Here is a 27,199-nt window from a genome sequence, read left to right as displayed (position 1 = left end):
CAGCTAAAGTGAGGTGCTAAGCAACTTAGTGAGATCCTGTCTCTAACTAAAATACAAAATAGGGCTGGGGATGTAACTCAGTGGTAGATCACATCTCTGTTCAATCCCCAGTAATGCAAAGAAAGAATTATTACAATAAATAGTAGTCTCTAACACAAATTTTAAGAAGTGAGCAGAGGACTAGTCTAGCATTTTTGAGGCCCCGAGTTCAAACTACAGAGTAGGGACAGGGGTGAATATAGACTAATGAAAAGGTTGAAGCTGCTGTATTATAGACATAAGAGTAGAGACCAGGAAGAATTTTTAAATGAGCTTCTCTAAGAATAAGTATTGAAACTGAATCATTACCCAAATATAGGATTAAACAACAATGTGTATACCAGTGGTTCTCTTAAGGACAATTAGATGTTCCCTTGAGTTATTTGACTATCTAGAGATATTTTCAGTTATCGCAACTGATGCTGTAATAGAATATGCCACCAACATCTAATTGGTAAATATCAGGGATGCTGAAAATGTCCTACAAAGCATAGCTTGGCACCCTCCTATAAGTAATAATTATTGTCAGTTTTGCCAAGATTTTTTTTTCTTTTTATACTGGGAATTGAACTTGGTGTTAATCATTGAGTGACATCACCAGCCCTTTTTTATATTTTATTTAGAGACAGGGTCTCATTGAGTTGCAAGTGTCTCACTAAGTTTCTGAAGCTGGCTTTCAACTCCCGATCCTCCTATTTGAGTCTTCTGGAATTACAGGCATGCGCCACCATCCCCAGCCAGTATTGCCAAGATTAAGAAATTGTTCTATAGCTTTGTTTTTAGATGTTAAGAGACTATTATAAATTTTTTTAGTTGTCAATGGACCTTTTTATTTATTTATATGCAGTGCTAAGAATTGAACCCAGTGCCTCACACATGCTAGTCACGCACTCTACTACTTAGTTACAACCCCAGCCCTAGAATATTTCTTGAAAGAGGTGATATAAAGCCTTGATGTGCTACCAAAAAAATCATATGTGCCAATATGACTTTTACCTCTACACAGCATTATTTTGTTTGTTATTCACATATAAACTAATTCATGTTGCAGAAGTGCAGGTTGTAGCAAATGTGTGCTTTGTGATATTTCATAAGTGCATTTATATTTGACTTGGTTTCCTACTTAGAAAAGCTGAAAACAGTATAACTGAGGACAGAGATTTGGATTTGAATTTAAGATGTTAATTTTTCTCATTCCACCATCTTTTACCCTAAGTACATGTATGAAGACATGAATGGTGTGAATATACTTTGTATACAACCAGAGACATGAAAAATTGTGCTCTATGTGTAATATGAATTGTATTACATTCTGCTGTCATATATAACAAATTAGAATTTCAACATTTTTTTAAAGAAAGATGTTAATTTTTCTCATCACTGCTAGGAACTAAACATAAGGATACTCTACTACCCAGCTGTATCCCCAAACCGTTTTATTTTTATTTTGAGACAGGGTCTTGCTGAGTTTCCCAGGCTGGCCTTGATCCTCCTACCTCAGCTTCCTAAGTCACTGGATTACATGCATGCTCCAGCACACCTAGAATGTTAATTTTAAATGCTTTACTAATTTGCCATTTTCTCTCTCCTCCTCAGCTTGTCTCGATACAGATTAAAGTTTAGTGCTGATAAAGTGGATACAATGATTGTTCAGGCAATTTGTAAGTATAGTACATGGCAAGGTCTAATCTGTTTCTCTGTTCTTGATGTTTTTGTTTCTATGGAAGCTATTTGTTGAGAAAGGAGTTAAGCTATTACTGAGTTGATAGATCACAAAAATAGTAAAGAAGGAAATTACCCATAATTTGATTAGTATAGGATAACATGAATCACAGTATTAAAATGTAAATTGATGTGTTTTCTTCTGTAATGTGAAAAATGGGGTAGGATCTATTTAATTGTCTTTTTTACTTAGCTTTTAAATAATGTGTTATTCTCCACGGAGAACTGTTTTTAGTAACATTGTCATAGCTCTTTGAATCTTTAAAATTCCTATAGTAATTCTATTCCTTTATACATACCCAAGAGAATTGAAATTAGTGACTCAGGTTAGTCTCCTGTATTGTTATACCCATGTTTACAGCAATATGATTTACAGTAGCCAAAGATGGAGAAAAACAAAATATCTATTAACAGATGAATGGATAAATAAAACATCTGTATACTTAAAATGGAAGGTCACATCAGATACATTTTACAATGTGGATAAACCTTGAAATAAATGTAAAAGGGAAATAATACCGGATTCTACTTATGAAGTTCTAGAATAGACAAATTCATGGAGACAAAGTAGTATAGATGTTAGTAGGGGTTTGGGGAGATAATAATAGGCAGTTATGTTTTAATGGCTATTGAATTTTCAATTTCATATAATGAAAATGTTCTGGGAATGGAATGTAAATATGAGAGTGTACTTAATGCTACTGGATTGTAATTTTGAAAATGGTTAAATGTGAATTTTATTATACATATATTGTACTGTAATAAACTTTTTTTTTGTGTCCTCATTTTTATCTACTACAGCCTTGTTAGATGACTTGGATAAAGAACTAAACAACTACATTATGCGATGTAGAGAGTGGTATGGCTGGCATTTTCCAGAATTAGGAAAAATTATTTCAGATAATTTGACATACTGCAAGTGTTTACAGAAAGTTGGTGAGAAATTTGTATATCCTTAAAGACATTGAAAATAACTAAATTTGGTTGCATGTCAAAACAAATTTTAGTAACTTAATCTGTTTGATTTCAGAGTTAAAATCAATTTTTACTTTGACCTATACAACAGAGAAAATGGTTCTCTGAGTTTTTCTTTAAGTAGCTTCTTATGGTAAGCTAATTAATAATAGAGGCAATTGTAGACTGAGGGCATCCTATAGTATATTAACTGTATCTAGTATTTACAGTAATATAGCTGTCTATATTGTTGATGTTATATTCTGTACTGTGCAAATTGCTTGTCTCATTAACATTTTCAGAATTAATGGCCCCATCTTCCATATAAAATTGACATTAGTCCTGTACTTACTTTTGCTACCTTTCTGAACTTAAGTTTTTATGGAATGTTTTGTCTTATTTTTATCACAATTATATTTTGGAGGGAAATAGTGGGGAGAAATTTATCTCTAAAATCAAGCATTTACACATCAGGATAACTAGTAGGTATGACTTAGTTGTTTTTTGTTTCACTCAGGCATCCTTTTTGGGGGTGGTGATGGTGCTAGGAATTGAACCCAGGACCTTGTGCCTGCAAGGCAAGCACTCTACCAACTGAGCTATATCTCCAGCTCTCATTTAGGCATCCTTTACATTGGCTTATATCTACTTTTCTTTTGACTGTATGGTGGATTTTATGTAATTTGTTAGAGTGATTCTCCCTCATCCTCTGCAAACATTCTGTAGGTGATAGGAGGAACTATGCTTCTGCCACACTATCTGAATTTCTGCCAGAAGAAGTTGAAGCTGAAGTGAAAGCAGCAGCAGAAATATCTATGGGAACAGAGGTTTCTGAAGAAGATATTTGCAACATTCTGCATCTTTGTACCCAGGTAAATTGTATCCATAGTGAATCCAGCTGTTTCCAGCTTTATAATAATTTTCTGATGGCAATGATGATTTTTATTGTTATTGTTCACCTGATAAAAACATGAGGGTGTTCAGTCACTACCTCATCTGATGCCATCTTATTTGGTATACTTAGAAGGGGAAGTACATAGTGGAATGAAGTAATTTGTACTACTAGCATATTTATTAAGAAGCACAAGAAATATGGCTTGAGTTATTGGAGTTTGTGTTTATAGCCCATGATAATTTTTTGCCCCAAATTTGATAGTTATATACAAAAAATTTACAGATGACACAAATGTGTAGCTGATGGAATTTTTTGAAAACTATTAGAATAGTATTGACAAACTTTTTTTTTTCAGAAGCTATACTGTAAGTGGTTTACATACATTTGTTTAATTCAAAACTTACAGAAGTCATTTTATAGAAAACCAGTCTTAAAAGTAAATTTACCTAGGGTCAAGCAGTTCTTTGATAATTCAGGAATCCAGACCTTTTTAATTTGAGATTAGGGTCTCAGTATGTAACCCACACTAGCTTCAAGCTCCTAACCTTATATGACCTACCTGCTTCAGTCTCCTGAGTAATTAGACTAGAGGCACATGCCACTTTGCCTAAGCTGTTGTACTTGAGTGTTTTAGTCATGTAAATTTGACACTGTTTTTACTGATAGGTCTTTATTACTTACTCATTTTATTCCTTTTGTTAGGTGATTGAAATTTCGGAATATAGGACTCAGCTCTATGAATATCTACAAAATCGAATGATGGCCATTGCACCCAATGTTACAGTTATGGTTGGAGAATTAGTTGGAGCAAGGCTTATTGCTCATGCAGGTGACTGTTTTAATGTAATTTGTAAACATGAGTATTTAAAGTCATTTTTTCTGGATTTTGATCTTTACAACTATTAAAAAGTAACAGCCAAGTGTTCAATGATGATTTTTGTTTGCTGGATTTCCTTTTGGATAATGAAGGCATCTTTAGTCACTACCTCTTCTGAGACACTTGTGGTTCTTTTTTCAGATGTTTGCTCTGGTTAATCAGATAATTACAGAAGAATATAATTACTTATCATTTTTCATAATATTAAGAACTTATGAATCCAGGCACAGTGATACACTCCTGTAATCCCAGCTACTCAATAGACTGAGGCTGCAGATTACAAGCTCAGGGCCAACTTGGGCAATTTAGCAAGAACTTGTCTCAAAAAATTAAGTTAAAAACGGCTGGGGATATAGCCTGGTAATAGTGACTGTGGATTCAGTCCTCACTACTGCCCAAGAAAAGAAAAAGTCATGAGTTAAGAGTATGAAAATCAAAAGGAGATTAATAGAGGAAAGGGAATGGGGTAGGATGGAAGGAGGGAGGGGGGTAAGATCTGGGGAGTAATATTGGCCAAATTATATTGTTATGTTGCGTATATGTACAAACATAAAAATTTCATAATTTTATATAAATATAATGCACCAATAAAAAAGATGTGGAAAGAAAAAGTCATGAGTTCGGGAGATGTAGCTCAGTTGTAGAACATTCACCTAACATGCACAAGGCCCTGGGTTCAGTTCCCAGTACCACAAAACAAACAAAAACCCACATCAGACCAAGATGAATATAGTTCAGGCAATGTATATTCTTGATAAATTATGTGAATTTCATTGTTGAATATGCTATTTTAATGTATTTGACTTTCAAAGTGTTTTGAAGAATCAATTTATAATAAACTTAATGTGTATGTAGTAAAATTGTAAGGGTGATATGCTACAACAAAAATCACTGTATAATTGAATACCTTTAGTATAGTTGAAGTACCAATTTATTTTTTTAAAATATATTTTTAGTCATTGACAGACCTTTATTTTTTTATATGCGGTGGTGAGAATCGAACCCAGTGCCTCACACATGCTAGGCAAGCGCTTTATCACTGAGCCACAACCCCAGGCCCAATTTATTTTTATCCTATTAGAGACATTGTTATAATCCATCACAGTTCTTATTTATTATCTACATCAAAGTGTTTAAACTGAAATAACTCTCTTAGCTACGTTTTTAATGAGACATAATATTCCATTCAAGTACCCTTCACTACAGGATCACAATCATCTAGCCTGGTTTCCTTGGCTTCACCCAGTTTTGTAGATGTATCTAAACTTATGGTGGTAACACATGCATACAGAGATTAACAGAAATATGAGTTTTTTTCACTTTAAACATGTCTTCAGTAATTGAGCTCCTAACATTAACATTGGGTGTGTAGTGTTTTGTTTTTGTGGTACTTGGTATGCTCTGCAAGCATTAATACTACTAAGCTGTGTACTCAGCCCTTGTTTTGTTTTTTGATACAAAATATTCTTTGCAATATATCCAAGAAAGCAACTTAGTTTAGTTCCAGGCATATTGCTTCTTAATCCATATCTGAAATAAAGTTAAATGAAGTGAGAATATTTTTTCAGTTAATACTAGTGAGATATTCATATAGTTGATACTACCTAGTACATATCTAGAACAATGGAATATTTGATGTCCAAAATCTCAGGAAATGGGGGATAGATTGATGTGTGTAAATACTTGTGTTTATATATTAATCACTTGGGGAATGCTAATGAATATACAGTAGAAATACCATCTCAGGCAAATAAGTTTAAGTTAAGCTTAACCTTCACTTTGTCATAGACATCACAAATCTCTGCCTCAGAGTCAAATGAAGCATTAGAATTTTCAGGGAATTTATACAAGATTACATAATTCTGCATCATTTGAGAATTTTTTAATTTATTACTCTAGCTATAATAAACTATGTCTTTTATTTAATACATGGAATGTACATATCTGGTAGTGCTTTATTAGTGACTACTATTTATTTTTTGTAGGTTCTCTTTTGAATTTGGCTAAGCATGCAGCTTCTACAGTTCAGATTCTTGGAGCTGAAAAGGCACTCTTCAGAGCCCTTAAATCTAGACGGGATACCCCTAAATATGGTCTTATTTATCATGCTTCACTTGTGGGCCAGTCAAGTCCCAAACACAAAGGGAAGGTGAGTTACAACTTTTCTGAAGTTAAGCCTTTTCCATCTATCGTCTATCTATCTATTTTTATTTCTAAAAACACACATTTCTCCTGTAATTATAGTGCACATTCAGACTTTCTATTGTCTTTATCATTTAATTTTGTTTAAATTAAAAGCATTTGTGTGTACTGAAAGAAAAGATTAGAAGAAATAGTTTATTGGTCCATCTGTAGCCATTTTCTTTCACTATTATTTTTTTCCTAGGATTCACCTGTGGGTGATTCACAAAAGGATTTTGCAAGAAAGCCAGTCTAATGTTTATGAACTTTTTTTTTTTTTTTTGAGAAGAGAGAGAGAGAGAATTTTAATATTCATTTTTTAGTTTTCGGCGGACACAACATCTTCGTTTGTATGTGGTGCTGAGGATCGAGCCCGGGCCGCACGCATGCCAGGCGAGCGCGCTATCGCTTGAGCCACATCCCCAGCCCCGCATTTATCAACTATTAAAACTAATAGCACATAGGCAGGCATGGTGGTGCACATCTGTAATCCCAGCTACTCAGGAGGCTGAGCCAAGAGGATCCCATGTTCAAGGCCAGCAACTTAGAGAGACCCTGTCTCAAAATTTAAAATATGGGTTCGGGATGTAGCTTAGTGATATAGAGAACCTCTGGCTGGGTTCAATCACCAGCACTGCCAAAAGAATAATAATGGTAATAATAGTATGTACTTTCCTGTTTTACAGATATTGAAAACAGACTTAAAAAATTAAGTACTTTCAGTGTTTAAGAATTCCTAATTTAATAGAAATAACTAAAAATTTTTTTTCTTTTTTAGAGAGGTAATTTATTTTAATACTTATTTTTTCGGTGGACACATCTTTGTTTTATTTTTTTATGTGGTGCTGAGGATTGAACCCAGCTCCCAGCGGATGCCAGGCGAGTGCGCCACTGCCCGAGCCACATCCCCAGCCCCAGAAATAACTTAAAATTTTATAAACTTAAGAGCACAGTAATGGAAATAAAGTGTTCAATGAAACAATGTCAGTTTAAAGAAGTACCTGCGATAGTTAAGACTGTTATGAGAGAAATGAATATAGTTGTTCTAGGGGACCTCTTACGGCATTGAAATAGTATCACTGTGTGAAACTAAAGGTAGACATTGGAAGATTAGTTTTAGTTTACTTTATTTTATATTATGTTATTTTTGGTACTGGGGATTGAACTCGGGGGGCATTCAAACACTGAACCATATCCCCAGCCCTATTTTTAATTTTATTTAGAGACAGAGTTTCACTGAGTTGCTTAACACCTCACTTTTGCTGAAGCTGGCTTTTAACTTGTGATCCCCCTGCTTCAACCTCCCTAGCTGCTAGAATTATAGGCATGCGCCACCATGCTTGGCTAATTATTAGTTTGAGATAATTTTAAACACAAATTTATTAAAACGTGTTTTTGTCCACCAAAGTATTAACAGTGATGTATAACCAGTAAGCCATTATACTGTAGCAAAGATGAAGAAATACAGTAGGAGATTTGAGTTGTATGACTTATAATACTTTTGATTTTGATCTTAAAATGAGGTCTAGCAGATGTAGTTCAATGGTATAACTGCTCGCATACCATACATAAGGCCCTTGGTTTGAGTCCCCAGCACCCCCACCCCCTCAAAAAAAAATCTAGAATGAATGGTAATATGCTGATTTGGTATAATTTTTCTCATGAATAGCTGAGAATTTTACATCTGAGCTTGGGATATAGTTTGATTGCTTCTAACTTCATGTTTTCTATTAGATTTCTCGAATGCTAGCAGCCAAAACCGTTTTGGCTATACGTTATGATGCATTTGGTGAAGACTCCAGTTCTGCAATGGGAGTTGAGAATAGAGCTAAATTAGAGGCCAGATTGAGAACCTTGGAGGATAGAGGGGTAAGAACCATATTCCACTAATTGCACAATGTTTCCTGTGATTTGTTAATAAACAATGATAGTCTTATGAAACTGTTGTTTTGTGATCCACTTTAGTATGTGATATATTTTTTGTACCTGCTGTTAAGTTTCTCTTATTTTCCAAGAATTAATGTATTGAATCACATTTGTCATTAAGATATGCTGTTCAGAGTAAAGAAAAATTATCAGATATTGCTGCCTATTGGTCCACTGAACTTTCTAGACATAATGTATTATACAGATATTATGCTTGGGGGCTGGGGATATAGCTCAGTTGGTAGAGTGCTTGCCTTGCATGCACAAGGCCCTGGGATCAATCCTCAGCACCACAAAAAAATAAAAATTAAAAAAAAGATATTATGCTTGGAATTTCATTAGTAATTTCCATTTTTCTTCTCAGATAAGAAAAATAAGTGGAACAGGAAAAGCGTTAGCAAAAACAGAAAAGTATGAACACAAAAGGTGAGTATATTTAGGGGAATAGATGAACACATTGTTTATTAATTATCAACAGCATGCACATACATGGCCCCCTTACATCCCCTAATTTTTTTTTTTTTTTTTTAATATAGGGTTTCACTAAGTTGCCCAGGGTCCAGGCTTTCCTCAACTTTGCAATCTACCTCAGCCATTCACATAACTGGGATTATAGGCATGCCTCACTACAACCAGCAACAGCAATTTTTCAATTATAAACTTAAGCACCTAATTAGCTCGCAATCTTTTTAACTATTAAAAAATTATATACATTTATCGTATAAGTGTTGTTTTGCCAAGTATGTATATTGTGAAATGGCTAAATTAAGCTAACATGCATTAGCTTACTTTTTTGTGTGGTAAGACACTTAAAATTTACCTGCTGTGTTTGACAGTAGTCACCATGTTACACATCTTTTTTTTTTTTTCCTTCTCATTTAGTTTTTTTATACTCATTTCTATTTTTTTATCCCCAGTGCTTTATATTTTTTATCTTGAGACAGGATCTCGCTTAGTTGCTTAGGACCCAACTACATTTCTCAGTCTGGCCTCAAATTTGTAATCCTCCTGTCACGGCCTCCTAAGTCATTAGGATTAGGTGTGTGTCTCCATGTCAAACTCATTTCTACTTTCTAATCACTTCTAATTTCTAGTTTCTAACTTCCAGATATTAGTACTAAATATTTTTCGTATAAAATTCCTCTATGAATTATGCTATTTATAAAAAAGAAAGTTTATCTAGGATTAATCTACAAAGGAAACTCTTAAAAAGAAAGTCAAAGATGGAAGATAAGTTTAAAAATGGTTCATAGGCATGATGAAATACTCAGATCTCACTGTCAACAAGATTTGTGTATGGAGGGTTCTTTGGTTATCATTTGGTTTAATGCTCCATATTCACATCAGGTTGTGGTGATAGAAGTCAAGTGATACAACTGTTTTGGGAAACAAAACATTATGACATTATGTATCAAGATTCTTCAAAGTGCTCCTAGTCAGTCATTAACCTAATTCTACTTTGAAGAATTTTTAGTTGTAGAGGACACAATACTTTTATTAACTAGTTTATTTATATATGGTGCTGAGGGTCCAACCCAGGGCCTCACATGTACAAGGCACAACCCCAGACTCATCTGTAAAAAAAATTTTTTAAATATATTTTTAGATGCTGATGAACCTTTATTTTATTCATTTATTATGTGATGCTAAGAATTGAACCCAGTGCCTCACACATGCTAGGTTATGCTGTAATAATTGAACAGAGAAAGCAATATATAATTATGTATCTATTCATACATGCAGGTATTAAAAATACATGTTTGAAAATTTTTTCCTGTATACTTTGAAAAAGCCAAATGCATGCACTGTGGACATTAACACTTTAATTGTAAATTTCTAAGTTGTTTACAATAGCTGCATATTCTTTGCGGGAGTGGGATATTGGGGGTTGAACACAGGGACCTTCAACCACAGGTCTACTCCCTCAGATCTTCTTTCTTTTTTTTTAAACAGGGTCTAGTTAAATTTAAGAGACTTACAGTTCTCTTGCCTTAACCTCCCGTGAAGCTGGGATTACAAGCGTGCAACCACCATGCCTAACTTTTAAGCAATCTTTCTGTATCTATCCCCTTTTATTCCTTTGCCCTGTGGGATATTGTGATGAAGATATCTGTATAAATTTTGGTTTTTATTTTATTTCATTTAATTATACAACTTTCTCAAAATGGGATTCAGTTTTTACTTTCTTGCTAATTGTGGAGATGTTTCTCCATTTGTGGGGGGTGAGTTGAGGTACTGGGGATTGAACTCTGGAACACTCAATCACTGAGCCACATCCCCAGCCCTATTTTGTATTTTATTTAGAGACAGGGTGTCACTGAATTGCTTAGCACATTGCTGTTGCTGAGGCTGACTTTGAACTTGAGATCCTCCTGTCTCAGCCTCCCAAGTTACAGGTGTGTGCCACCACACCTGGCAATGCTTTTTACCTTTGGGAAAACTTAAGTCCTCATGAACGACATCAAATCCACTAAAATAAAGCTATCTTGTATGCTTGTGTATCATCTAGTGACATTCTCTTTTGTCTTGAATTATTTTAGTTACAGATATTTGTAGGGATTTTCTAAAATTCTTTTCTTTTAGTGAAGTGAAGACATATGATCCCTCTGGTGATTCCACACTTCCAACCTGTTCTAAAAAACGCAAAATAGAACAGGTAGACAAAGAGGGGGAAGTAACTGAAAAGAAAGCCAAGAAAGCCAAGATTAAAGTAAAAGGTTGGTTGAAAAATTTTAAATGCCACTTATGCTATTATGATGATACACTCTTGTACTTACTCTTACACTTAAAAATTACAGACTTTGTGAATCTTGGAATAGTATCCACCTTTACCATTGAGTGAAAGCCAGTGGTGTTTCAATATGTCATTATGTTCCGTGCGAGTAAGTGGAATCGTTAAAGGCATCAGATTTCATAGGAATGTGAGAACATAACTTCAAATACATACAATTATGTGTTTAACTAGGTTTACCAAAATACTTAGTTTCTTCTATGTACATTATTTTAGCAATTAAGAATTTTTAAAAAAGAATAAAGTGATTTCTAAGTTGGATGTTAAGATATTTTTTAGTCATGAAAATGACTAAATGAAAGTAGACTTATTAACATCAGTGGTTTTCTTTGTTATTTGGTTAATAAATTGGAATATTTGCATGCTAGGTTGCTATTATAGTGATATTTAATAAGTACTCACCAGACAACCAAACTGTCTTATGAAGTTGATTAAACCAGTGCCCCATTTGTTAGATGCACCTGTTTATTGAGTTCTTGCCAGTCTAGAAAGAGTAAAACACAGTATCTTTGTTTATTTTTAATATGGTACTAAGGATCAAACCCAGTCCCTCACAGTCAAGGCAAGCGCTGTACACTGAGCTACAGCCCCAGCCCTTCAATTTGGTTTCTAAATGGCTTAGTTGTCAAAAACATACTGTCATCAAGAATGGACACAGGCAATTATTTAAATTCCTTTTGTTTTCTTATTGAAAAATCAAGAAAATCCCTAAACTCATTGCTAGAATTTGAATCACTGAATTCTAAATTTTATCTCCCCACCTCACCAGTTTTTGTTTTTTTTTAAACGATAAGCTTTTCAAAATTAATGTGACTGGATCTTTGTGTATTCCTAATATTTTGCCTGCAATTTTTCCCATGCTCTAAGTAGCAGTTTTTGTTATTTTGGCTGTAAACTTCAACTTTTTTCTTATAATCCAAATCTATTCTGGCATCAGATCTTCTCTGTTCTACTTTGAAAATATGTAGTGGCCATAGAGGTAATACTTACTTCACATTAGTTTTCTGTTTGAGTTCTAAATTTCTACTCTATTCCAGCCACATTGACCTATTTGAAGTTTCTTAAATACCCCTCCCCAGATATTTGGAATCTTACCATTTTCTCTTCTTTCTCCTTGGAGTATTCCTTTCAGATATACCATCATTCATTTCCTTGTCTTGATGTTTGCCTGACCACTCTGTCTTACTGTCAATATGTAATTGCCCTTCTACATTCCTCTTCTTCCTGTTTTATTTTTATCCTTAACACTAATTCCTATTGTATATAGTATTATTTGCTTTGTATTTTCATTTTCCCCCTAAAATAAAATTCATAATAGAGGCTTTAAATTCCCGTAACAGTCCAGTAAGGTAAATATTTTTATTTGTTTGTTTGTTTATTTGTTTTGGTACCAGGGATTGAACCCAGGGTCACTTAACCGCTGAGCTATATCCACCCCTTTTTATTTCCTAAATGAAATATTTAGAATATTTTCCCTGAGTTTCTGTGGCTGGCTTTGAAACTTGCAATCCTCTTCCTCAGCCTTCCCAAGTTTTAGGTGAGCACAATATCTTTATTTTACATTTATTGGTGCTGAGGATCGAACCCAGTGCCTCGTGCATGCTAGGCAAGCACTCTACCACTGAGCCACAACCCCAGCCCATCTCTTAACCATTTCTAATGTAATTGCCTCCTTGCCAAAACAATGGCATTGGTAATCTGATAGCCTTTGTTTTAGTCCTAAGTTTTATATGTAACTGCATGATTAAGAGAGAAGTATGTGTCTCTGAGCTGTATCTGTATCATTTGTAAAGTTTATGGCATTAGAAAAAGTAGTCCTTGAAGGACATTTTCAATTACAAGATGGATATAAATATTGAATAGTTGACCAGAATGACCAAAAAAAACCAAGAAGATTTTGGGTGGATTGAGGTCTGGTTGAATGTTAATTGTTAGATCTTTGTACTTACCCAATTCAGTTGAAGAGGAGGAGGAAGAAGAAGTAGTACTAGTAGAAGAAGAGACATCTACCAAGAAGAAGAAGAAAAAGGATAAAAAGAAACACATTAAAGAAGAACCAGTTTCTGAGGAAGAGCCGTGTACCAGCACAGCAATTCCTGTATGTTTAAATAATTCCTGTTTTTTAACTAACCAGTACTGTCTCAGTGTGGGCAGAGTCTCCATATTTTAATCTCTTCTCTATGAGAAATGAGTAAGCATTTAAAAAAATGGTTTTCATTGATGGGGGAGTAAATAAAATTGTCTTATTTGTACTATTAATGCCCAGGTTTTTATTTTGTTTTCTTTGATAGAGGGTCCTACTAAGTTGCTTTGGGCCTTGAAGAGTTGCGAGGCTGGCTTTGAACTTGGTATTCTGCCTCTCAGCTTTGCGAACTGCTAGGATTGCAGGCGTGTGCCACGGTTCCCATTTTAAAGACCATTTTCCAAATTTATTTTCTTATTACAAAAAAGTTGGCTTTGAGGAAGGAAGAAAACATGATTTACTTTTTTTTTTAAGTGCTCAGGATTGAACCCAGAGCCTTATGCACATAAGGCAAGTGCTGGGCCACTGAGCCACACTCCAGGGTCATTTTTATATTTTAATCTTACTCCCAAATTTGTGTTTAAGGGACATTGATCTATTTTATAATGAAAAGTTATTCCTCATGCATACAATTGCAGCTCTTTCAAAAGCATTCTTGTTGCTTATTTCAGAGTCCAGAAAAAAAGAAGAAGAAGAAGAAGAAGAAAGACATTGAGGACTAATGGAAAAGGAAACAATTTTGGCACCTGGAAACATCATGCTTAAGATTCGGTTGGGAGTATGCCAGAGATGCTCTCTAAAATCATCAAGGAGAGGTTGAATGAAACAGTGATTAATCATCTCTAGCTTTTCACACTTGTGTCTTTATGTCAACTCTTGTTAACCTTATTATGTCAACATTTGTTAGAGTCTTTGATATATAAATAAAAATATTTTCTTTGTATTTTAAGGCAGGTCTGTGATCTTTTGACATTTAAGTAGTGAGTCTTTGGTCTTTTCTATATTTTATTTGACATCTGGTGATTATTGTTTTGATCATTATAGTTGAAAAGTTGTTAATGGTATGCTTAATTTGAAACAGTCTTTTGGAAGGCTGTAATTATGATAAGATGGACCGATTTAAGTACCTCATTATTACTTTTTTGGACTATTTTTCATAACCTACCCACCCACCCACGCTCTGTATTTGTTTAAATAAAGATTTGTTTCATGTTCAGATTTAAAATTAGGTGAACAAACCATTTCAGGGTCTCTTCTAGAAAAAGGAAGAAACTGTGTTTGTAACTTACTAAAACACCCTGGTTTAGTTTTCAGTACCAAAAAGAAAAACAATGTCACTTGGAAAACAGTTGGAGAGAAAAAAATGTCAGTAGAAATGAGGCATAAACTTACAAAAGAATGCTAGAGAAAGATCTTTACCTTTTTAAAATAGTATTTATTATGCCAACAGAAACTTGTTTTCTGTATCATCATGACAGTCATAAGTTTATCAAACTATTATATCTTGCCTCTTTATATCCTGTGGACATAATGCTGAAGTAAGATTCAATAAAAGCATTTGGCAGACAGAAGAAGCTAGAAGCTAGAGACTCTAGCTTTGATTTCTGCTTTTCTTGTGACCACAAGCAAGTCAATAACCCTACTTCAGATTCCTAGTTTGCTGTTAGCTTTAATAGTGCGGTTATTTTGCTTTGAGAAAACAATGTCGTTTTGTAGTACCCAGTAGGATGTGTCCCAGATTGTATGAGGCTTTTGTTTGTTTGTTTTGTTTATGGTTTTTGGTACCAGGAATTGAACCCAGGGGTGCTCAACCACTGAGCCACATGCCCAGTCCTTTTTATATTTTATTCAGAGACAGGGTCTCACTAAGTTTCTTGGGACCTTGCTAAGTTGCCGAGGCTGGTTTTGAACGAAGATCCTCCTGCCTCAGCCTCCTGAGCTGCTGGAAATACAGGCATGTGCCACTACACCTTTCATGAAAGTAATTCATTGATCTACCAAGAGTGGTATATTCAAAAGCTTTTACATCTGAAAAAAGTTTAGACTGAGAATGCTAACTAAAAACTTCTAGTGGTTTTGCATAGTTCTCTACAGGCCTGAGAAAAGCCTTAAAGTCTGTCTCATATGATCCTTAAATTTCAGCCTTTCTGTGTTAGGTGAGACTATAGGCTCATGCCACTGCACCCACCTATACCTAATTTTGGTGTTTTTTTTTTTTTTTTTTTTTATTGGTTGTTCAAAACATTATAAAGCTCTTGACATATCATATTTCATACATTAGATTCAAGTTGGTTATGAACTCCCAATTTTACCCCAAATACAGATTGCAGAATCACATCGGTTACACATCCACATTTTTACATAATGCCCTATTAGTAACTGTTGTATTCTGCTACCTTTCCTATCCTCTACCATCCCCCCTCCCTCCCCTCCCATCTTCTCTCTCTACCCCATCCACTGTAATTCATATCTCTCCTTGTTTATTTTCCCATTCCCCTCACAACCTCTTATATGTAATTTTGTATAACAATGAGGGTCTCCCTCCATTACCATGCAATTTCCCTTTTCTCTCCCTTTCCATCCCACCTCATGTATCTGTTTAATGTTAATCTTTTCTTCCTGCTCTTCCTCCCTGCTCTGTTCTTAGTTGCTCTCATTATATCAAAGAAGACATTTGGTATTTGTTTTTTAGGGATTGGCTAGCTTCACTAAGCATAATCTGCTCTAGTGCCATCCATTTCCCTGCAAATTCTATGATTTTGTCATTTTTTAGTGCTGCGTAATACTCCATGGTGTATAAATGCCACATTTTTTTTATCCATTCATCTATTGAAGGGCATCTGGGTTGGTTCCACAGTCTAGCAATTGTGAATTGTGCTGCTATGAACATCGATGTAGCAGTATCCCTGTAGTACGCTCTTTTAAGGTCTTCAGGGAAAAGTCCAAGAAGGGCAATAGCTGGGTCAAATGGTGGTTCCATTCCCAGCTTTCCCAGGAATCTCCATACTGCTTTCCAGATTGGCCGCACCAGTTTGCAGTCCCACCAGCAATGTACAAGAGTACCCTTTTCCCCACATCCTCTCCAGCACTTGTTGTTGTTTGACTTCATAATGGCTGCCAATCTTACTGGAGTGAGATGGTATCTTAGGGTGGTTTTGATTTGCATTTCTCTGACTGCTAGAGATGGTGAGCATTTTTTCATGTACTTGTTGATTGATTGCCTATACCTAATTTTGGTTAGCAAATTTGAATTATTTTCTATGAACCCACATAAAATAATCCTTTCTTAAAACATTTATTCTATGGCTAGGAATGTGGCTCAGTGGTAGAGAACTTGGTTGGCATGTGCACAGCCATGCGCAATAACCAGCACTACCCGAAAAAAAAGCTTGTGACTTGGATTCATCCTTTATCCCAACTCTATCACTTAGAATGACATGCAGTTTGGCCAAGTGTCTCAAACTTATATTGATCTGAATCAAGTCTAGGTTAGCACCCATGACAGACAGCATTTTTAGCAAGGTCTCAGGTAGTGTAAGTTGAAGGTGCATACAGTAGCCAAGTACTAGGGTAAATAATTTAAACTCATAGAACCTGTTTTTCTTTATCTGTAATTGGGTTGTTTAAAGGAATGAGGTATTTGTGAAGAGTTAAAAAATTCCTTCTGCATTACTTGACATCTTCAGTAGAACTCTTCTTACTATCAGCAATTGTTCCTGGCATAAAATAGGCTTTAATGTTCACTAATGAGTATATGGCTCATGGAGAAATTACTAATTTTATGTGTTATTCTGATTAAAGAATGCCCTTTCTGGTTTTTCTGCAGATGCCTTGAGAACAGCATGAACTTTTAAAAAAATAAGAATTTTTTATTTATTTTCTCATGTGGTGCTAAGGATCAAAACTAGTGCCTCACCTGTGCTAGGCAAGTACTCTACCACTAAGCTACAACCCCAGCCCCCATTAACTTAATATTAAGGGCATAGGTGGTTGAGCCAGTATTAAGGTTTTTAATCTGCTTTATCCTATGGCAACTCATCACCAAAAGTCAAAACTTAACTATTTTTTAATTATAACAACATTATAAGTACTTTTTTCCCCCTAGCACTGGGTATTGAACCCTGGGCTTTATGTGCATGGTGAACAACTGCTTGTAGATGCTAATTTATAGTAGATTTTGTTTTGTTTGGTACTGGGGATTAAATCTAGGGGTCCTTAACCACTCAGCCATATCCCTAGCCCTGTTTACTTTTTATTTTGAGACAGGGTCTCACTAAGTTTCTTAGGGCCTCACTAAATTGCTAAGGCTGGCTTCATTGTGGCACACATCTGAAATGGCTGGATTATAGATGTGTCCTATCATGCCTGGTTTCAGTAAGTTTTTGTTCAAAAACATTTATTAAAGCAAGTGTCAGATTCTCCTAGAGATCTTCTGGAGTATTTAATAATTTTGATGCTTGGGTTGGTTTTAAGGAGAAATTTTTTAGAAATGTACGAAAAGCTTTGGTAGGGATTAGATATACCCAGAGGACATGGGGGTAGGGGAGGGTTTAAACTCAGGCCCTCACACTTGCTAATCATGTGCCTTACCATTGAACTACAACCCCAGATTTTTTTTTTTTTTTTTTTTCTTTGAGACAGGATCTCAAAGTTCCCCAGACTGGTCTCATCCTGCTTCAGTCTCCCAAGTAGCTGGGATCACAGGTGTGGACCACCAAACCTGGCAAGAATTCTCATTTTTGACAAATTCCAGCTCATGATGGTTAAGGGACAGTACCTTTTCTAGGAGGATTTCTTTCCATTATCTTACCTAGCTCTGCAGTTCTCCAAACTAGAACCTAATTTTATGGCCAAGATACCACCATCAGGCCTCAATTGAACTGTTTTGCTGTCAATTGTTCAGAAGCACATTGGGACTGGGCACAATCTGACTAATGTTCTTCCTACATAGTTAAAGAAAACTTGGAATTATTGTTTCCTGTGTATCAGAATTTAGTTTTTGAATTTAATTCCTGTTTCTGTGAGTGTTCTGTGTACATTTTGTATAAAATGAGGAAAAACCAGTTGTTTAAATTTGTGGGCTCATTTGAAACAGCACGTAACAAACAGCAAAAAGGTCACATGTAATGCAAAATCATTTGAAAGAAACATTAGTTAGATAATAAACTTATGACTAGTCCCACAAATGTAAATGACCAAGCATATCCTTGACTTATTTTGGTTGATTATAAACAAGGACTGGTGCTTCATATTAGTTATGGTTTACATATTAGGTGTCCACCCAAAGCACATGTGAGACAATGCAATGACTGCGCTATGAGAGCCTTAACCCAATCAGTGAATTAATCCCCCACAGAGATTATCTGAGTGATTACTAAGTGGGTAAGGTATAGCTGAAGGAGGTGGGTCATTGGGGCTGTGCCTTTGATGTATATATTTTGTGAGCTTAGTCTCTCTCTGCTTTCTGGTGTGATGTTCCCAGTTGCTTTCCTCTGCCACACTCTTTGGCCATGATGTCCTGCCTTACCTTGGGCCCTGAGGAGTGGAGTCAGCCATCTATGGATCCAGACTTCTGAAACCGTGAGCCCCCAGATAAACATTTCCTCCTAATTGTTTTTGTCAGGTCTTTTGGTCACAGCATCAAAAAAGCTGACTAAAACAATATTCAAGCATCTCTACTATTTAGTACTTTTCTTTGAAGTTTAGTTTTGGGATTTTGTTTGTTGCCATAAAGCTTCAGTGAATGCCTTTTGTGCATTTATCATGTGCTTGTGTTTAAATAGGATAGGGCTGGGGTTGTAGTTCAGTTGTACAGTGTTTGCCTAGCATGCATTAAGGCCTAACTTCCATGTCCAGCACCGCAAATTTTTTAGATGTAAAATTATTGTGACAAAGGGAATAGATAAGTGTAAAATAGTGATAGTTTGCTCAAAACGTAGTAGTAATTTTCAGTCCAACCAACAATATTAGAAAGCCACTATTTCAGAAACTCATCTTTTTAAGAGAGTTGTCCCACCTACTCATTACACACTTTTAGACACAGCAGCATTTTTTTAAAATGGTATTTTAATCAAATGGTTTTAAACTGGATAGTGTCCTCTTAAAATTCTGTAGTCTAAGATGGATAAGAAAATTCTACTTTATCAGTACAACATTGAAATCATACTGAAGCTCATACACTCCCACTCAGCCTTAACTACTAACCCAAAGAGGGAATTTGTGACTAGAAAAAGGTATCCCTTCAACACTGTAATGCTGAAGTACCAGAAGATTTTGGGGAATATAAGTCAATGACTAGGAGGTGTCTGCCCCTGATTTTTTGGTTTTCTGCAGTGAACATCCTGCACTACTTTTAACAAGCAGTAATTCTGGTCTACCATCACTTAATTGGAAAATTCAAAGTAATAAGCCTAAAAGGATAATTAACATTTTATTGATTACTACTCTGTATCCAGCATTCCTCAAGCCCTTTAATTAACTTAAGTCTAACAACCCTTTCTAACAGATTCTATCATCTTGCCTGCTTACACATGAGGAAATTGATAACATGTTAAGGAACTTGTTTGATGCCATTTAAATCATTGGGAACAATGGGATATGGGAATATTGAAGGCATTTTGCCTCTAAGGCCAGTGGCCAGTGATTCTGAAAAATGCAAGCTACTCTTATGTTGGAACATTTTTCTTAGTAGCCTAAAGAGAATCTTATAATTTCAAAATAAATAAATAAATGGTTTGATTCTAGAAATAAATTGTGTGGGCTACCCTTGCAGAGACAGGTTGAAATAGCTGTCACCAGAGCTTTTTCAGTGAACCTGAGGATCCCAATGCTAGTATTTTCTATTCTGTGATTTAAACCAAACCCAAAGACCTAGCAGGCCACCAAGCAATAATAGCTTTGGATGTAGTTCCCAAGATCTGGCCTAGTGTGTTTGTACACCTGTGGTTCCACCGGTCAAGTCAGCCATTACAATGTCAAGTCCTATATCATAGCAGAAAATGCAGCCTTCAGAGTTGGAAGACACACTATTATTAGCATAGCTTTGATGACATCCCTTATAAAAGTGACCAAAGGTGAACAAATGCTCATAAACACTACAACCCCTGATTATGTAGATGTCACGATACTTAAGGAAATGAGACAATGGAAAATGACAATAAATTCCTCAAAAAATTTGATGTGTCTGTTAGTACCAGCAGAGGAGAATAGGAGATTTTAGAGGCCAAAGGAATCAGATTGTCTAGTACAGCTCTATCGCTGCAAATGAAGATTTTGGTCTGAAAGAGACCTTCATCACACTTTACCCAGTGTGCTGGCATATTCCAAGGATTTTAGGTTTGCCCTTTTCTCTTAGCAATATGGAGAAAATAGTTTGTCTTATAAAAAGTGTTGGCTGAGCATGGTGGTACATTCCCGTAATTCCAGCAATTTGGGAGGGTGAGCAGGATTGCAAGTTTGAGGCCAGCCTGGGCAACTTAGTGAGAACCTATCTCAAAAGGGCCTTGGAGATGTAGCTCAGTGGTACAGAGCTTTCCAGTCTGTGAGAAGCCCTGAGACCAATCCCCAATATAATTTTTTTTACACATTTAATTGAACATTTGAATCCATCTATTGGAATCGCAGAAAGCAATCAGATCAGAATATGTAACATTAAAATGGGGACAGGCTACTTATGATTGCTGCTTCAGAATTAAGGGGGGTGTGGAGGATATAGGACTACTGGTTTCATTATGTCATTATTAGTGTATATATTGCTTAGAAAAAAAAGTAATAATAATTTTTTTTTCGGTATTGGTGATTGAACCCAGGATCTCACAAAAGGTAAGCAAGTACTCTACTGCAGAACTACATCCTCAGTCCTTTTTAAATTTTATTTTGAGACTGTCTTCCTAAACTGTCCAGGCTGCCCTCAAACTTGCCATTTTACTGCCTCAGCATCCTGAATAGCTGGGATTAACAGGTGTGCACCACCACACCCATCCTGAATTCAAATTAAAAAAAAAAAAAAAAAAAATATATATATATATATATATATATATATATATATGTGTATATATATATATATATATATATATATATATATATATATATATATTTAAAAAGAAATAATGTGGGGAAGAGGGGCTTTTCTATATCAGGTGGGCAAAGTACAATCTGAGGTCCAAATCTAGGCAAAGCCAACTTTTACAAATAAATTTTTAATACTACATAGCCATGCCCATTCACTTCAGAAGTATCTATAGCTATATGTCTGGCTTGTGTTTCCACAGCAGAATTTAGTATTTATGAAGACATATAGCTCATAAAGCCTAAAATCTTTACTATATATTCCTTTATAGGAAAGATTTTCTGACTCCTGCTTTGGATTAAAAAGGAACTTGACAGAGTCAAATGCAATGTGTGAACCTTTATTTACTCTGGTTCCAAAAAACAAAAGCTTGGACAAGGCAAGTTTTTTTTTGTTTTTGTTTTTGTTTTAAATTTTTTTAAGTTGTAGTTAGACACGATACCTTTATTTTATTTTTTTTTTTAATTTATGTGGTGCTAGGGATCAGACCCGTGCCTCATGCATGCTAGGCAAGTGCTCTACCACTGAGGTACAACACCAGCATGAGACAGGGAAATTTTAATTTAAACCATGTTGATTGATTTCAGGAAGTTAGTTAACTTGTTTTGTATGTGGTAATGGTACTGTGACAATTGGGAGAATGTTCTTAGTTTTTAAAGATGCATTCTGTTGGAGAGAAATACCCTGTTGTCAATCATTTTCTAATGGTTTGGCAAAATTGATGAATATATAAATAGATGAAGCAAATATGGCAAGCAACCTGTATTCCCAGTGGCTCAGGAGGCTGAGATAGGAGGATCAAGAGTTCAAAACCAGCCTCAGCAAAAGAAAGGCGCTAAGCAATTCAGTGAGACCTTTTCTCTAAATAAAAAATAGGGCTGAGGATGTAGCTCAGTGGTTGAGAGCCCCCAAGTTTAATCCCCAGTACCCCGCCAAAAATGGAAAACAATTGTTGAAATATGTGGCATTTGGGTATATGGAATTCATACTATTCATTTTTTTCTGTATACTTTAAATGATCATAATAAAAATCTGATTTTAAAAAGCAAAAACATGGTATTTATTTTGCTTTAATTCTGAGTTCTTTGAAAACTTCCAAGGTCTTTATGACATTCTTGGCCAACAAGTATTTGGGACACTCACTGGGCCAGGCACTCATTAGATAGCAGGGAGAACTGGAGCAATTTCGCCTATAGGGAGTTCCCAGAATGAACCTCAGACCTCCAGCCATCCTAATGAGTAGACATGTTCTCATTTAAGCCCTTCTTGAGGAAGGGGGAAAGCAGGGAAGCAGCAGATAGAGATCTCAAGTAAAGAATTATGAAATTATGCAAAGCAGACAAACGCTATGAAGTGTAAGTTGTGTTATGGAAAAGAAACCATCCTTCTCCCCTCTCTTCTAGCCACAAGATACTACACATTTAAAATTAGAGAGCAGAAGAGAGCCATGCCAGGTAATAGAGCTGGAAATACAGCAGCAACACATTGTACTCCATCTCCCCACCCCAAACTTGTCCCTGGAGCTCTGGCAATTTGGTACTGACCTGGAGAGCTTTTCTGTGCCATAAAAATGAAGGGAGCCCATCAGGTGCATTCTTGGGGCCTCATAAAGCTACCTTTTTAACCTGAGCCAAGAAGGGAACGCCTTGGTTCCTAGCAGGGTTAAATGTGTCTGACTCCAGGAAAAGAATCAAGCAGACAACAAGTGCATCTATTTATATCTTAAAATCTGCTGGGCCAGCAACAAGCTAATAACCAACTGAGCATGATGGAGAGGCCACAAGATGGCTGTCAGAAAGGAAAGAGCCCTGCACTAGTGGTCAAAGAAAATAGTACATGTTAAAGTGCTGCATAAACCAAAAGTCGCTATGGAATGTCCTTGCTATTGTCATGAACTGATTTCACCATCTATTAATTTGTGTCCTTAAACAAGTCAACCTGTGCCCTCTCATTTCCCTATCTGTAAAGCAGACATAAATTTCTGTTTATCCAGGAAACATCATTTATGCAAAAGTTCCTTATAGGGTTGGGATTGTGGCTTAATGGTAGCATGCTTGCCTAGCTTGTGTGAGGCAGGCACCATATAAAAAAATAATTTTTTTAAAATTTGCAGCACCATATAAGAAAATAGTAAAAATAAAGATATTGTTCATCTACAACTAAAAAATATTTTAAAATAAGTAAATAAAGATATTGTGTTCATCTACAGCTGAAAATATGTTTTTTTAAAGTTCCTTATAAACTGAACACTTAAGTATTATTATTATTCAATCTCTGTTCTACTTAGAAAACAGGAAAATGCAAGAGTTAAAGATTCCAGGGGAGAAGTCAATGGGAGTATGTTTTAGTCAGGTTTTTTTTTTTTTGGGGGGGGGGGGTCATCGTGACCAAAAGACCTAATAAGAACAATTTTTGAGGAGGAAAAGTATATTTGGAGTTCATGGTTTCAGAGATCTCAGTACATAAACTACCAACTCCATTGCTCTGGGCCTAAGGTGAGGTTGAACATATGGTGGAAAGCAGCTCAGGACATGAAACCAGGAAGCAGAGAGAGAGAGACTCGTCTCTCCAGGGACAGAATATATATATCAAAAGCATGTCCCCAGAGACCCACTTCCTCCAGCCACACCCTACCTGCCTACAGTTACCACCTAGTTAATCCATTGAAGTGGATTAATGCACCAATTAGGCTAAGGCTCTCATAACTCAATCATTTCATGCAATTTTCTTGCATAGTTTCACACATGAGCTTTTGAGGGATACCTAATATCTAAATCATAACAGGAATTAGGTCAATTTTTGTGGTATCTAGCAGCCACCTGTTTATTATACTCATTTTCTTTATTTCTGGGCATACACCTACACTATTCCTCAGCCTTGCATTTAGATGTGGCCCTGTCGATGAATTCTAACCAATGGGATGGTAATGGGTGGCAGCCATGCTCATCACTTAAGGTCTGTTTCATAAAAAAAAAAAAAACAACATTACACTCCTTAAGTCTCAATCTTCAGATGCTGGCCCTTGCAGACACAGTGACTTTGGAGATACTGTCAAAGAAGATACAAGGTAGAAGAAGCCGGGTGCGATGACACACACCTGTAATCCCAGCAGCCCGGGAGGCTGAGACAGGAGACTTGCAAATTCAAAGCCAGCCTCAGCAGTGGCGAGGTGCTCAGCAACTCAGTGAGACTCTGTCTGTATAAATAAAACACAAAATAGGGCAGTGGTCTAGTGCCCCTGAGTTTAATCCCTGGTACCAAAAAAAAAAAAGAAGAAGCCTGGGGTCCTGAATCAACAGTAGTATGGAGAAGAGCTCCTCACAGATCAGGAGCATCCAACTTAGACTTTTGCTACGTTTGTTCCACTTACATTAGGTTGAACTATGTGAAATTGTCAATGTTTGACTACTTTTGACCTATAAAAATGGTAATTTTACATAATTCAACCTAAGACATTTTGGATTGTTTTAGGAGCATTGTAACTGTCATACACCATCTTTTTTTTTTTAATATTTATTTTTTAGTTTTCGGGGACACAACATCTTTGTTTGTATGTGGTGCTGAGGATCTAACCCAGGCCGCACGCATGCCTGGTGAGCGCGCTACCGCTTGAGCCACATCCCCAGCCCCACCATCTTAAACTAAATCTTTTTTAACAGTCACATTTTCAAAGATGAGAAGGAAAATTAGGATTCTTGAGTTCATGGATCAGAGATTGTAAACTGCCTACTTTGGGTCCAGATTTGTGTACAAAAATATTTTTATTTGCTTTATAAAATGTTGGCCCACATAGTTTTTAAAAAGTCAAATTGGAGCAAGCCTGTAATCCCAACGGCTTAGGAGGCTGAGATAGGAGGATGACAAGTTCAATCAGCCTCAGAACAGCAAGGCACTAAGCAACTCAGTGAGACCCTGTCTCTAAATAAAATACAAAATAGGGCTGAGGATGTGGCTCAGTGATTGAGTGCCCCTGAGTTAAATCCCCAGTATTAACAAAAAAAAAAAAAAAAAAAAGTTGTTGAATCAAATATATTTTCCTGTCATGCACTCAAAAATATTTTTGTCTGTTTTTGTTTGTTTTACACTTAGAATTAATGTAGCAAAGCAGGGTTGGATTGTAGTTCAGTGATAGAGGGCAGGCACAAAGCCCTGGGTTCAATTCATCAGTGCCCCCAAAAGTGTAGCAAAGAAAAAAATTCAAACCCAATTTTAAAAGCCCAAGGAACAAAACTTAATAATTAAATCATTAAGGTCTTCAGAGGGAGAGAGAAAATTATAATTATGGGGTGAGAAAGCACAACATGAAATTCAGAAAACAGGGCTGTCCCGGAGTCTACAAGCTTCTTCTCGCAGCTTGCTTCTCAGCCTAGCCCAGCCTCACCATGGTGGACGCCTTCATGGACACCTGGAAACTAGTGGACAGCAAGAATTTCAATGACTACATGAAGTCACTTGGTGTGGGCTTTGCTACCAGGCAAGTGGCCAGCATGACCAAGCCCACTACAATCATCGAAAAGAATGGGGACACCATCATCTTAAAAACACAGAGCACCTTCAAGAACACGGAGATCAGTTTTCAGCTGGGGAAGGAGTTTGATGAGACTATAGCAGATGACAGGAAGGTCAAGTCCAATGTGACGCTGGATGGAGGAAAACTTGTCCACGTGCAGAAGTGGGACGGGCAAGAAACTTCGCTTTTGCGGGAGCTAAATGATGGGAAACTCATCTTGACACTCACCCATGGCAGTGTAGTGTGCACTCGCACTTACGAGAAAGAGGCATGACCCACCAGCACTGTCACTGACTGTTCCTCTGTCAACTGGCCACCCCTGGACTCAGCACCACATTGCCTCATTTTTTTCCTCTAGCATTTTGTATAAACCTACTTTGGGGAATTCTTCTGGGATCAGGTGACACCAGCCTGGATCCCCAGTTTCCATTGTGTATGTATGTGTTTCTTTTCTTTTTTTTTAAACTGTATCCAAATATGCTCTAAAGTCAGTAAAGCAGAGCAGAGGCCCTGCAGTTGCCTCTGGTGATGTGAAAAAAAAAAAAAGAAATTCAGAAAATAGGAAAAAATTCAGTGATAGAGTATTTGCCTAGCATGTATGAAGTCCTAGGTTTGGTTTCACAAAATATAATACAAAAGGAAGAAGAAATAAAAAGATTAATAAAATTGACTATATTAAAACTTTTGGATAGCCAGGCATAGCAGCACCTGCCACATGGCATATTCCATTATCTAGAGAGTCTGAGGCAAGAGGATTGCAAGTTCAAGGCCAACCTCGACAACTTGGCAAGACCCTGTCTTAAAATTTAAAAATTAAAGGGCTAGGGCTAGGCGCAGTGGCACATGCCTGTAATCCCAGTGGCTCAGGAGGCTGAGGAAGAAAAATCGCAGTTGAAAGCCAGCCTCTGCAATTTGTGAGGCCCTATCTCAAAATATTTTTTTAAAAAACAGGGCTAGGGATGTAGCTCAGTGATAGAATGCCCCTGGGTTAGTCCCTAGTATCACAGACATTTAAAAAAAAAAAAAATGTGTAGGAAAAATACTTCTTGGTTAGCAAAAATACTGTAGGATAGTCAAAATATAAGAAATATTTTCTTTACTATGTAAAGAGAATAAGAAAATTAAGATGAAAAAAAGTAACAGGCAGTTCTAGGATAAAAAGTATACATAGATGAATGATCAAAGAATGTAAGAAAAGTTATACTTTGTTAAA

The 27,199-nt window shown here is 36.1% G+C and overlaps 2 protein-coding genes and 2 non-coding genes across 7 annotated transcripts in view; all 4 read left to right on the top strand.

Annotated features, from left to right (window-relative positions):
* Nop58 (NOP58 ribonucleoprotein) overlaps nt 1-14,357 on the top strand; it is a 30,601-nt gene extending 16,244 nt beyond the window's left edge. For all 4 annotated transcript variants that reach the window (XM_071618899.1, XM_027941895.2, XM_071618901.1 and 1 more), the window contains 10 exons: nt 1,636-1,700; nt 2,563-2,697; nt 3,442-3,587; nt 4,313-4,439; nt 6,473-6,636; nt 8,403-8,537; nt 8,959-9,020; nt 11,178-11,311; nt 13,344-13,483; nt 14,080-14,357. In XM_071618899.1, the coding sequence (XP_071475000.1) occupies nt 1,636-1,700; nt 2,563-2,697; nt 3,442-3,587; nt 4,313-4,439; nt 6,473-6,636; nt 8,403-8,537; nt 8,959-9,020; nt 11,178-11,311; nt 13,344-13,483; nt 14,080-14,130 (1,159 nt within the window). In that variant the 3' untranslated portion in view covers nt 14,131-14,357. The remainder of the gene's footprint in view (nt 1-1,635; nt 1,701-2,562; nt 2,698-3,441; nt 3,588-4,312; nt 4,440-6,472; nt 6,637-8,402; nt 8,538-8,958; nt 9,021-11,177; nt 11,312-13,343; nt 13,484-14,079) is intronic.
* LOC114098003 (small nucleolar RNA SNORD11B) lies at nt 3,640-3,723 on the top strand. Its single transcript, XR_003583665.1, has one exon. It is a non-coding gene; the product is annotated as a small nucleolar RNA SNORD11B (small nucleolar RNA).
* Nucleotides 4,531-4,610, top strand: LOC114098001 (small nucleolar RNA SNORD11). Its single transcript, XR_003583663.1, has one exon. It is a non-coding gene; the product is annotated as a small nucleolar RNA SNORD11 (small nucleolar RNA).
* Nucleotides 14,358-25,833: 11,476 nt separating the features above from the next.
* Nucleotides 25,834-26,283, top strand: LOC114097935 (fatty acid-binding protein, heart-like). The gene has a single exon (XM_027942020.2). It carries the CDS (start codon nt 25,859-25,861, stop codon nt 26,258-26,260), a length of 402 nt encoding a protein of 133 aa, XP_027797821.2. The 5' UTR covers nt 25,834-25,858; the 3' UTR covers nt 26,261-26,283.
* Nucleotides 26,284-27,199: the final 916 nt, after the last annotated feature.

This window comes from Marmota flaviventris, chromosome 11 (assembly GCF_047511675.1).
Source record: "Marmota flaviventris isolate mMarFla1 chromosome 11, mMarFla1.hap1, whole genome shotgun sequence".
Classification (NCBI taxonomy): Eukaryota; Metazoa; Chordata; class Mammalia; order Rodentia; family Sciuridae; genus Marmota; species Marmota flaviventris.
Note: the sequence above shows the minus strand (reverse complement) of the source record. Positions and strands in the feature narration are given on the sequence as shown.